Source organism: Amblyraja radiata, chromosome 16 (genome assembly GCF_010909765.2).
Source record: "Amblyraja radiata isolate CabotCenter1 chromosome 16, sAmbRad1.1.pri, whole genome shotgun sequence".
Classification (NCBI taxonomy): Eukaryota; Metazoa; Chordata; class Chondrichthyes; order Rajiformes; family Rajidae; genus Amblyraja; species Amblyraja radiata.
In genome coordinates, this window is record NC_045971.1 from 12,285,262 (window position 1) to 12,298,141 (window position 12,880).

The 12,880-nt window shown below is 39.8% G+C and overlaps 1 protein-coding gene across 1 annotated transcript in view; it reads left to right on the forward strand.

The window, feature by feature from the left end:
* The window catches only part of nsf (N-ethylmaleimide sensitive factor, vesicle fusing ATPase), a 178,612-nt gene extending 173,664 nt beyond the window's left edge, over positions 1-4,948 (forward strand). The window contains exons 20-21 of the mRNA XM_033035096.1: positions 2,437-2,492; positions 2,751-4,948. Coding sequence (XP_032890987.1) covers positions 2,437-2,492; positions 2,751-2,781 — 87 coding nt within the window. The 3' untranslated portion in view covers positions 2,782-4,948. The remainder of the gene's footprint in view (positions 1-2,436; positions 2,493-2,750) is intronic.
* Positions 4,949-12,880: the final 7,932 nt, after the last annotated feature.

Below are 12,880 nucleotides of genomic sequence, written 5' to 3' on the forward strand. Positions count from 1 at the left end.
CACCAGCTAACCAGCTGGTGTGGATCAATATAAATAGAATGAAGAATGCATTTAATTTGCTTATTCCCACCTCGAATGTTGAAGAACATGTAGAATAGAAGCCAATATTTGGGTTCAAAGAGAGTAAAAGCAAGAACGTGGAATCTAGGCTGGGATCAGATCAGCAATATCTGATGGAAAGGAGGAACAATTCAGAGGTCAAAGATCCCTGACTTCACAATGAGCAGCAGGAAGATTTGGATTTGGAAGTTGCACAAAATGTTGGGTAATCCTCATTGTAATCCTCATGAGGAATTTAGTAGATATATGGATTATATACAGGTCAGAAAAATCCAAAGAGCGGAATTATTTCTCAAATGAAAATTGGCACAATTAAGTGGAAAAGAATTATGTTAAACAAAAGAAAGTCATCTGGATACTGCCCCTGTTAACAAAAGCCTTCTTCCTTTAATGTTTCTTGCATATTCTTCGATTAGTTGTGCAATTATAAATTCACGATTCACATTCACAAGGGTGACTACCTTAAATGGAGTAAAATTAATTTGTATATTTTTAATAGTTGAAGTTTGGTTGCCTTTATATATGTGATTATTTATCTGTAAATGTTAAATTATTTGTACTTATTTCAAGTGAAATTCTTAAAAGTCACTGAGAGTGCTCCTCCTTGATCAGTCTTGGCTGGATTTAAGTCTAGATGTTTGGTGACAGTTACAAAGTCTAACACTGCACATTCAGATCCCCCAAGTCGAATTGTTAAGCAAGAGTCCTGAGTCATTCTTCATTTAATTGTTGTTTTGGCTGGAGAGCTTTGTAAATTCCAATGTGCTCATCAGTTTTTGGCTTAACCATAGAAGTCCACATCATCTTAAAATTGTTCAGCTGTTTTTATCTTGTATTTTATGCATGCATTTTAACTCCTAATATTTTATAACATTCTCTTACTGTGTACCTATTGCTAGCCTTGAGAATCACTTGCTTTTGATCACATATCCTTGATGATGAAACATGAATGTGATAATTTCAGTAGCAGAAATTATTCAAGTACATAAATTGCATTTTGGAGGCAAATTATTTTGGGGGATTTGTTGATTAAGATTGAAATTATTGAGCAAATTTCCTACATAATTAGCTTTGAATTTAATGTAGAAAAATTAATTAGTTGCTTAAATGTAAAATAGAATGTTTAAAAATAATAAAAGGTAAATTCAGTATTTTTAGTAGTTTCAAATATATAATTTTTTGCTCCTTTGAAATGTGTGGAATTTTTCTCTCTAGTTTCAAGCTAATTTTCTTTCTCAAAGAATTGTAAAGGGCCCAGGAAAAGTTACCTGCAATAATTGTCCATTGGCAGTAATTGATGGTCTAGCTTAGATGTGTCAATGAATGGTTGAAATAGCACAGGATTCCTGCAAGAGGAATTAATGGCCTGTTCCCCTCAAGTCTAAGATGGTGCTTTATCTGGTACAAGAGAACTGATCAAGTCAGTAATGGTCTCTGCTACTCCATTGAAATGTGTCGAGCCCCTGCGTTAAGAAGAGGGGAGCAGATGGTCAGTGGAAGTCATTGGGCATTTTTACTCCAATACATTATCTAGTGGTTCTTGCTACAAAGTTTGTATTATATACTCGTGCTATAACCGTATAGCCAGTTATTAGCATAAAAACCATAAGACCAATCAATATCTTGTCAACATTCCCTTCTCATGCACCCCATGTATTCAGACAAGCTGTTTTATCTAAGATAGACACAAAATATTGGAGTAACTCAGCAGGACAGGCAGCATCTCTGGAGGGAAGGAATGGGTGACGTTTTGGGTCGAGACCCGAAACATCACCCATTCCTTCTCTCCAGTGATGCTGCCTGTCCTGCTGAGTTACTTCAGCATTTTGTGTCTGGCTTCGGTTTAAACCAGCATCTGCAGTTCCTTCCTCCACATTTCAAGCTGTTACATCTGTCGGTTTCCCACTAATGTTCAGATTTGCACTTCAACATTTATCTTTACTACTTTTATCACTGGTTACTAAAAAGTAGTATTGTAGTCATGTCTGTTTGCCTTGTGTCTAGAATGCCTTCATCTCTGACAGCTGAAATTCAGTTGATGGCGTCAGAATGCCTTTTAGTTAGAACTGATGCCTTTAGGAGAAGAGGAGCAAGTAGGGAAAATTTGGGAGAAGACTTCGCTAAAAAGTTCCAATTTGCTCTTCTGTGTAAATATTAGTTGTCAACACCTTTGGCACAAGTTACCTCAGCCACCATTGAGTTAGCTCCAGAATTCAGGTTCTGGATTTTGGTTCCTTAAACACCAGGGCTTGATCAGGGCTTTCTGAATGTAGGTTTTCATTTGTTGCTCTTCACATTGGCTGATCATGTCCGCAGATTATGCTACTTTGTTTATTTACTGACTGTAACATCATATCTATCTTGGTTATGTTTCAGATGGGACCTGAATACCGTGTTAACAAGTTTCTGTCTCTCCTGAAAGAACAAGGAAGGTTGGTTTCTTTATTTTTGTTTTTGTAACCCCACCCTACCACATTGCCGCCCATTTCTTGACTAACTTCTATGTATTGTGAGCAGAAAAATCTTTTCGATTGTCTGAAATGTGTTGAGGAAACTGGGTGTAAAAATGCTTGGGAAAATATTGAAATAATTGATTCGGAGTTAACAAACAACTTATGAATTGCCCAATAACTGGAAACTGCTTCCCTATAATATTTCTCAGTGCACTTTCTCTATATTATATCTTACAGTGAGCCTCAACGCCGGGACCATTGGCAATAAAAACAGGAAAGACCATTTGGTCATCACTGTGAATCACATCTAATGAAGAGGCACCAATTGGTCATCTAAGAAGAAAGGAATCTTGAGTCTAAAGACCCTTAGCATTTTGCATGCTCCTTGCAAAGAAACTCCTCTTAAATGTCTTAAATTAAAACAAAAAAAATATATATATATACAACATAGACATCGGCATTCTTGGTTTTATTGATTTTAGTATTGGACATGCACCAGGCATTTTTAAGGATATTTTCACTTGTTACGATGCAGATCAGGGATTCCTCTTCACTGCAATTCAAATCTTAGACCTTTTAATGTGAACATTAATTTGTTAAATTGTGCACTTATAAACTAATTGACGTTATCGGAAAGATGAGCATTGGAATTTGCAATATGTTGGATTGGTCTGTACGTGTATGATAAAAATGTATTGTTTTATTGGGATTGAGAGGCAGAAAATCTCACAACCAGAATTTGCATGCAATTTTATTCCTAATGGCTTGGCTGCAATGGTGCATCCTTCTGTGTGTAGTATTGCTGAACTCCCTTTGATTCTCACAGACTGAATTTACTTCAGACAGCATCTGTTTGATGCTGGTCAGGTTTGACTTTCTATAGCTAAAATTCCAGAGATGGTATCAGTCTTTCATCCTTGTGTGTTCTTAACATGTCTGCAATATTGTTTTAAAATCTAACGAACTTCAATTTTTCTTCTCAAACTTCTGTCCACAATTTGATGGAGCCTACTCTTTTTTTTAAATGCACAATATAAATCGAAGCATTATTTTTGACACACTTAAATATTCAAATGCTTTTGTTATTGTCGTTCTGCTTGTGTGATTGCCATGAATTGTGACTATGCTATTTGGGGCCATCTGTGAAATATTTAATGCACCTGACCCTTATTTTTCTGTCGCTCCACTTCCCCCTCACTCCTGCATTTGTGTGAATCAGATTCAGTGCAGATCTCAATCACGAGAATAGATTCTCTCACCTATCCAGCATGTACAGCTGCAGTCTAAGTGGACAGGCCATATCATAATTGATGCAACTATGGAAATATAGAGTAAGCTAATTAGAATTGTATTCTATTTCTGGTTCCCTGTGCACTGCAGGAGCCATAGGTTGGAAAGAGGATTCATTGTTTGATTTGGGTAATCATCACATTTGTTTTTTGGGTTCCAGAAATATTTTTGCAAAACTTTCATGTGTCAAACTCTTTTTGAAAGAAAACTTGAAGAATAATGGAGAGCTTAACTGCATCTCTCTTGGTTGGCTGAGTGCAAAAGTAGGTACAGCTCCTAATCATAACAAATTTCCTGATGCATCAGATGGCACTGGGAAATCAGTGTCCAGCCAGGCTTGGTATATCCGTACATCTGCATCCAAGCACTTTGGAATGTTATAGTGCTTTCAGCCCCTTCTGCAACCATTATTTTCAGTCACCAATGATGATATGATGCAAATGTTGCTGTGAAGAGAAATCAAGATCCAGTATTTGTGAGTGTGCTTCTGGGCTGCTGGAGGATAGTTAGGTTGCTGAGTGTCTTCTCACTTTATCCTTGATCTATAGCCCATAATCTAGGAGCTGTCATTTTATAATGCTGCAGATGCTACACAGGTTAATTAATATACTCAAATTGTAGATTATACCAATAGGTGAGTCACAGTATTACATTGTGAACAAGAAACGATTGGGCCAAGACATTTTCTTTTAGCATTTACCAGCATTCTGTGATAACCAATTGAAGTTATTGTCCATTTAGCAAGTTTGAAAATTATACAATGGAAGTGATCAAACTAAAACCTTGAATGCAGATATCTACTGTTAAATGTTTTGACATCTTGTTTGGAGAAATGCAACTTTATTTCATGACTATTTATTTCTGTGCTGTTTCCAATCTGTAAGTATTTAAAAAAACAAACAATTGTTATAAAAAAGCTTCTGTGTTGAGGTGAAATATTGGTGTAAATTAATGAGCATAAGCATGGGCATCGTTTGATGGTGCTTAAATAGTCTCATAGATCTATGGCTCATCCAATGTCCCAAGTTATAATTAATTCTGTTCTACCGTGATGTAAATCTTTTTACAGTGAAAATGTACTGTTATTGAAAGCTGTTTAATGTAGAGTTGAATGCAGCTGTGATGCAATAAAGATTCAGATGACAGATTTTGTTGGGTACCTTCTGTTTGAAGTGTCACCAAAGCTGTGAACAAAAGCTCATAAATAGAATATGAGGGCAGCACATGACGAAGAATCTTGAAGTACAGTGTAGACAAACCAAAGTGACACCTGGACTTCAAATACTCAGGTAAAGTGAGATTACATAAACTACCATTATATTCTTGAACTTTGAGTGCTTAAGAAGTGATTTGAAGTTTAGCGCATGAAGTAGTTGTGTTCCTCGAAAACCGTCCAAACAGTGATTGTCTCAACACGAACACATGAAAAGAATTGACATTTGTTTGGCTTTCTGTGTTTGTTTGTTTTGGGTTTTATTTCTCCCAAATTCCATAAATGTGAATTTTTATTTCATCTCTCAATTTTTTTTAATTGGGATGTGTAATTTCCATAAGGGTATAACGTTCCATTACCCAAATGGCCATTACACAAATAAACAATGCTATGGAGTTTCAGTCTGACTGTCCTATTCCTGCAGGTTGAGAAATCTAAAACTGCAGGGACTCATCTAAAAATTAGAGCCATATCTCACGGAATTGAATTTGCGCCAGAATTCTTCACAAAGTTATGGATGTTTAAATGTCCATGAGTCTATTGACAATCTGTGACCTTTTAACCCAGGTCAAATTTATGCACTTGGTGAAGATGGCACTGAAAAGAACAAAGGCTGTTTCGGCATAGTTTGTCGGAAAGAGTTTAATCACTAATAGTGATGGAACTGCTTACATTTATTTCTGTATAGATCTAAAGTTGATTGTTCACCATTCGTATATGGAAGTTGTCAGGGCCTTCAGATCTTGCAGATGGAGGTAGGGATTAAAATCTTAATTGCCACATAACAGGAAATGAGATGAAATGGTCTGATTGACATTTTCAAGGCTGTCAAAGATTAGGCCAAAGAATCTTAACAGTGGAAGTATACGTTTAAATAAATGTTATGTACTATTGTGGTAGATAATAAACTCATATAATTCATGGCACCAGGAATCAGTGCAAATGGTTTCTTGATGGTCAGTCTGGTCTCGGTAGGCCAAAAAGCATGTTTCTGTGCTCCATGATGAAGACTATGGACACATGCAAGCTGCTCTCATAAGAAACAGGAATAGATTCCAAAAAGTACCATCTTGTGCAGATGCAAGGCGAGTTGGTATAATGCCAAGGAATAGGTTTGTGAGACTGGAATTAACTTTGTCTGGTAGAGTGGGTTCTTCACCAACCTCCCAAGCAAAGGCACATGCTCAGAGATGTGTGTGGATATCTGCAAAATGATTTATTTAAAACTGCAAAACCTCAAAACATTAGGGAGATGTGCAATGGGAAATTCCATTTTTCACTGTTCCCATCAATGTCTGCATTTCTCTCGGATGTAACTGGTCAGTAATCTCAAAGCTGTCTGTGGTACTTTGCTACCGCAGAATGGGTGCCATTTTGAGCTGGATATGTTTCTGCACTTCATTCCCAACACACTGAACACTCAATTTGTATTTCACTGTGAAAGGAGCCATGCAAATGGCAGCAAATATTGATATCCACTGCTTGTTAGCTCTAAACAAACAGTACTGAAACAACCAGGAAGCCGAGTATTGAAAGAAATTCTACAAAGGCGAAAAAAAGAGCAAATCAAATTAATTGCCAAAACAAAAGGCTGCAGGGCATGCAGGTGCTATTCTGTTCCACTTGTGCAGTTCATCTGTTGTTATTGCCAGTGGCAAATATTTCAGAAAATATTCAGTAGTAACGTAATGAGGCTGGAAAATCTGTGTCCAAATAAGGCCTGTTTTTAAAAGCCAACCTTTTTCAGACTGTTTGCATTTTAGTTACATACAAATGAATCGGTACAAATCCTCAGCTTGATGTTAACGCATTTGAATCCAATGTAGTATTTGCATTTACCCTTTGAAGAAGCAGCGTGGATCCTAGCCAGAGGTTTGTCACTGAAGAGAAGGTTATAAAGAAAAGAGCCACAAAATGTGTCGGAAGGAACTGCAGATGCTGGTTTAAAACTAAGATAGACACAAAATGCTGGAGTAACTCAGTGGGACATGCAGCATCTCTGGAGAGAAGGAATGGGTGATGTTTTGGGTTGAGACCCTCAACCCTAAAACGTCACCCATTCCTTCTCTCCAGAAACGCTACCAGTCCCGCTGAGTTACTCCAGCATTTTGTGTCTATCAGAGCCTCACAATGGTTTAGAATCAATGGAAGTTCATGAGGAAAATATGATCTTAGTTTTTGGGGGAGATTTTCATACCAGTCATACTTTATAGGTGTAGACAATATATTACATAAATAATTTAAATTTACATTGCTAAAGTGAATTGTTCCAAGGCAGTTAACACAGGTGTTATCAGTAACATTTGATACTAAGCTGCAAAGTTACTAAGAAAGTTTACTGGGAAGCTTAGTCAGTGCCAATTATGAAAGAGACGAGGGAGAACATGATGGAGTGGTTGAGGGAAAGAATTCCAGAACTTGGTGCTAGGCTGCTTGAGATATGGTAGCCATTGGCTGTGTGATTTAAAATGGTGGATGTATGAGAGACAAGAATTGGAGGATTGTAGATAGTTCACAGGTAAGAATACTGGTTTAAATTAGTTATTCAAATCGGTGAGCATATGAGTACTTGGTGAGCAAGACTTGATCAAGTGGAAATGCTGATTAAAATGTTAATGAGCTCTAGTTGAGAGAGGGTGGAAGAAACCCAGGATGGCATCAGAAATAACTTGGAGCTAACAAACGCTGTAGCAGATGAAACTGAAATGGAGTCGGGTGCATTTATGAAGATGAAAATAAGAAGCGATAGTCATGGCAAATATGAGTTTTGAGATCAAAGTCAAATTGAATTCAGATTTGGAGAATACAGAACAAGTCGCCTGCACAGGTTTGGCCAAGAATCTAATACAGTTCTTTGCTACAATGAATCCAGAGGGAGGAGAACGGTTATATTTCCAGGTGAAAAGTAGTGGAACATATATTGTCCTTCATAAGTTTGCAAGGAAGCTTAAAAAACACAAGTGTTAATAATGACAGTCGTACCACTTGGCTAACCCCAAGGTGAAAGCCAAATTCAAAAAAGTGGGAAGAAGTACACCATGTTTGTTGTGCTTCAGTAGAACTGTATGACAAACATCAGCAGCCTTCCATCCAGAAAATAGAAGAGATCACCATACATCAGGAACTAGATGAGAGTGCAGAAACCGTTGCTGAATTAATTGGCAGAGGTATGAAGGAAATGAAAAGCTTGAGAGGAAATAACATTGGAGTATTGGAGTTGGGATAAGAGTAAACAACTGAAAATGTTCCAAGACATGTTCTTGCTGATGACACAGAGGAACTGAACTGATGTGGAATACTGATGGAGGGAGCAATCACCACACCAGTGGAATTCCCAATAACCCATGTTGTCCAGCTCGAGATATGCAAATAGCCAACATGATGAGGCGTTGCATAATCTGAATATGGCGCTGAAGACGATCGAAGATGTCAGATCTGAGCAGCACAAAGGCTTTCATTGTGCTGGATGTGAAAAATGGATATTGGTAAGTTGGGCATGATATCAGTTTGTTTCTAATGACTTTCAGCACACCTTTTGGGAGGTATTGGGAACAGTGGAGTCTGTTTAGGTTGATACCCCATCTACAGAGGTTCAGTAAAGACTATGTCAGGTGTGTGAAGGACTTGCTGGTGAGAAGACCATTGTGCTTGATGTTCCAGTCTTTGGAGAAGATAAACTGGTGTACAGCCAGCAATATACCTGAACAGAAGCAGGGAGAGATGCAATTGAAGAGCAATCTGCTGTTTGCATGGTGAGCCATGTGATCTCACAGAGGGACAGCAACCAGTCCTCATGAAGGCAGTGATGGAAATACCAAGTCTGATGGGCATTGGTGGAGTCCACCATTTCACAGGGTTTATCAACTACTAAAACAAATTGCTATTCCATTTGGGTGAGGTGGGCAATGCCTGAGAAGGAATGAGATTGGGTGGTGTTGGATGGTCATCCAAGGGCCCAATAAATCAGAGATGGCTACGGCAGAGGCAGTATGTACTGGATCAATGAGGGAAAGAACTAATGCATCAAACACCATAGAAAAAGGTCTGGAAGCAGCTAATCTTTCACAATGGCCAACCAGTGAGTGTACACATGTTAAGGTCTGATAGCTGCTGAGGCACACTGGTTGAATTGTCAAGCCCAAACGTGTCTGACATTTGTGCTTGACAGGTTCATCAATACACATGGAAGACGTGCACATTGCAGACGGTTCACAAGCCCCTGCAAGTGACGGATCTTCGTCTCATGTAGTTTCCCTGGAATCTGATGTTAGTGGTTACAGACATAAAGTACTCAGACTGTCTACAGTCCAGGCAGTGAAGTGTACACCTTGAATATGGAGTTGTTCATATCCTGCAGAAAGGAAAGTTCAAAGATATTCAAGTTCACAGAGTTTTCGTTAAGGAACACTGAAGGGTCGCCCTTTTACAAAGCCATTGATAAAGAAGCCGTAAGAATTGGATGCATTTATGAGAGAATTGGCAGAGAAGTGATCCTATCCTGCCCTGTAATTCTATATACAAGATGAGCACTGAACTTCTGAGGGATTGTCTATTTTCAGAAAGACAGTGGCGGTTCCAAATCCAGGAGGAGAGAAATACTAGAACACTTGCTCAATGCAGTACATCTGGAAAAGGCATGTGTTTGAGAAGAGCTTGTGAATCTCTGTACTGACCAAGAATGATGGACCCCAGGGCTTGTGCATTCATTTGTTTTTTCCTGGAGTTCTAGAGGCAAAGGGTCTTTGTTGTAATAAAAGTCAAAATCTGAACTCTAATAAAGAAGTGGATATATAATGTAAGAGGTGAAATTACAGAGGTTCTGAGCATCAAATTTCAGTCACTACCAGCTACATGTGTGATGTATAGGATTGGGAATTATGGAATTGTACAGCACAGCAAGAGACTATGCCAACTCTCAAGTCCATGCCAACTCTCAAGCACCCACATGCATTAATCTCATATTATTGTCACGGAAATTCCCTCCACCTTCTAATACTCACCCTATACTCTTACCGACTTATACTCTTGCCAACTTATACTCACTCTATACCCTTGCCATTTACCAGCTGACGAGGATGACTTTGGGATGTGGGAGGAATGGAATAACTGGAGGGAACCCACACAATCATGGGAAGAAGAACATGCAAAACTCCACACAGATATTGTGCTGTTTAAAGAAGGAGAGAAGGATAAACTAAGTAAGAACAGACCAGTTAGTCTAACTTCTGTCTGAAGTCTGAAGAAGGGTTTCGGCCCGAAACATTGCCTATTTCCTTCGCTCCATAGATGCTGCTGCACCCGCTGAGTTTCTCCAGCTTTTTTGTGTACCTTCGATTTTCCAGCATCTGCAGTTCCTTCTTAAACAGTCTAACTTCTGTGATGGGTAAGTGAGTGGAATCAATTCTGCAAGGTGGTTTGAAAGGATGGTAGTGGCAAGAACGCTGAAGGGTTCTGGGACATGGAATTCTGGCAAAGATGCCCAGATCGTGTTCAAGAAAGTGGTTTGTGAGAGATATTTATTAATACAATGCATTTGAGTAGAAGCCCCTGGTGCTAGGCTTTTTTTTGCCAGGGGAAATCTCCTCCCCACATCCAATGTGGCACTGAGCTGCATTCCTGTTGATGATCCTAGAACTCATGAGTTTGAGTTGACCCCAGTTTGCGAACAAAATCTTCCTCAGCATACCTGAAGTGGTGAGAAACTGTTTAACTCCAAAAAACAGAGAGTGCCTCTGTTTGATAAAGAGATTGGGAAGGGCATGCATTAGTTTTCTCAGTTGGCTTCAAGTTTGAGGAATGTCTGATCTTCTAATAATACAGTCTGCGCTGTGGGCTCATTTGGTGTCTGAGGATAGACCTTTGGTCTAAGGATTGAAATAGTGGTACTTAATGTCCATAGAACGCTAATCAGAACAGACAATTCAGATTCAGGTTAATTTATTGTCACGTACACCAGGGTGCAATGAAATTCCTAGTTCGCATGAAGTATGTAAGAGTGCTCCTGGATTTGGTGCGAGACCTGGTATTCTTATCAATGAGTTACAGCCCAGGATCCTGTGTCACAGGAACCAGGACACCCACCAGACAGTCTTTGGAAGAGTCTGGCAGGAGGTGGCTCCAGCTATCCCCTCCAGCTGTGAGAATGTTCACTTATTTGAGCAAGATTTATGCCCTCATGATACAGCACAGCTGGAAGCAGTTCTACCGAGCAACTTCAGTGAATGGATCAGGGGTTCAGTCATTGCGGTGATATGATACGTACAGGTGGTCCTACAGAAGCATGTAAGGGACGATTAGGTGATACCTGGGCTTTTGGCTGATTAGTGTAGGTGTGCAGAGAGGGTAATTCTGCCTGGATTGGAGTCCTTGATTTAATATCTTTATGAAAAGGCTCTCTGTCACAGAGTCCCTTAGTGCCCAGGCACTAAATGCCTCCCTCCCATGTTATTTTGGGAGAGGAGGCTGTTGGCATTCTGCTGGGGATTCCACCGACTGTCTTCCTCATCCTTTGCCTATTCCTACACTTCAGTCTAAGCATCAGGTCCCTCAGGCTCCAGCTCACCTGCTGCTTCTCCTTTGGCGTGGATTGCGAGGATGTACAGCTTACAGCACACAGCCCGTGATGATGAATACGTCCCCAACAGCTGGGCATGCAGTGCAGAGCAATCTCCGACAATCTGCTGGAACCACAGTGTCATTTCCAGAAGTTCAGTCACATTCTCCAGAGGATCTGGTTCTAGCAGAGATTAGCAACTGCAGGAGGTCTGGGAGTTGGAGTGAGGAGTCGGGGAAGTAGAGGGTGACCTGTGTCTCCTGTGAACCATCCTCCTGATGGGGCTGGTTGGGGAAAATGTCCAGCGGTTTGTTTTCTCTGTGGATGAATGTGTCTAGTACATTCCCAGGAAGTGAACGTTTTGGGTCGAGGCCTTACCTTGGAAGACTTACACAGTTCCCGCTGCATCAAAAAATCCCAGAGTATTATAAAGGACATTTCCCACCCTGGACACTCCCTGTTTGAACTGTTGCCGTCAGGCAGACGGTACAGATCTACAAGGACAAGGACAAACAGACTTAAAAACAGTTTTTACCCCACTGCTATAAAGGCACTAAATGTAGCCGCCAAGGAACGCAGGGGCGATACATACTAAGGGACTGTGGTACACTGTGAAATCCACAGAAGGATGTAGGGTTGGGTGTTTATGCGTGCTATTTTCATGATATTTATTTTAGTTGTTTATCTTTTTTTTAAATATTTTACCTTGTATGTATCGTTAGCTTTTAGAAATGTTTGAATGGTGCACTGACTGGCTGACATTTTTAAATTTTGTTGTACATGGTTCATGTTACAATGACACTAAAGAAACTATTCTACTATTCATATTCCATCAGAAAAGTTTTGTGATGATCCACAATTAATGTAACTTTGAGGGATCAGGCCAAGGACAATCTGGCAGAGAGAAGGAGATGAAGCTAAGGGTTGATCAGCAACAATAGTATTGAATTGGAGGAATTGCTCCCATCTGAAGAAGGGCCTCGACCCAAAACATTATCCATTATTTTTCTTCAGAGATGCTGCCTGACCCACTGAGTTACTCCAGCTTTTTGTGCCTATCTCCTCTTCTTGCTTTCTCCTGTGGGAGCGGAAACCTTTTCTGTTGAGGAATGGGCCTTTAAGGACAGCCCTTATAGATGCTGTCTGAAGAAGGGTTTCTCGTCAAAACCCCATCTGTCCATTTCCCTCCACAGATGCTGCCTGACCTGCTGAGTTCATCCAGCAGTTTGTTTTTTTGCGAGAGGCCAGGCAATGGCTGCCCACACTTGCAGGAAGTCTGCAGTGCTGAAGCCTTTCCTGCAATATTTCACA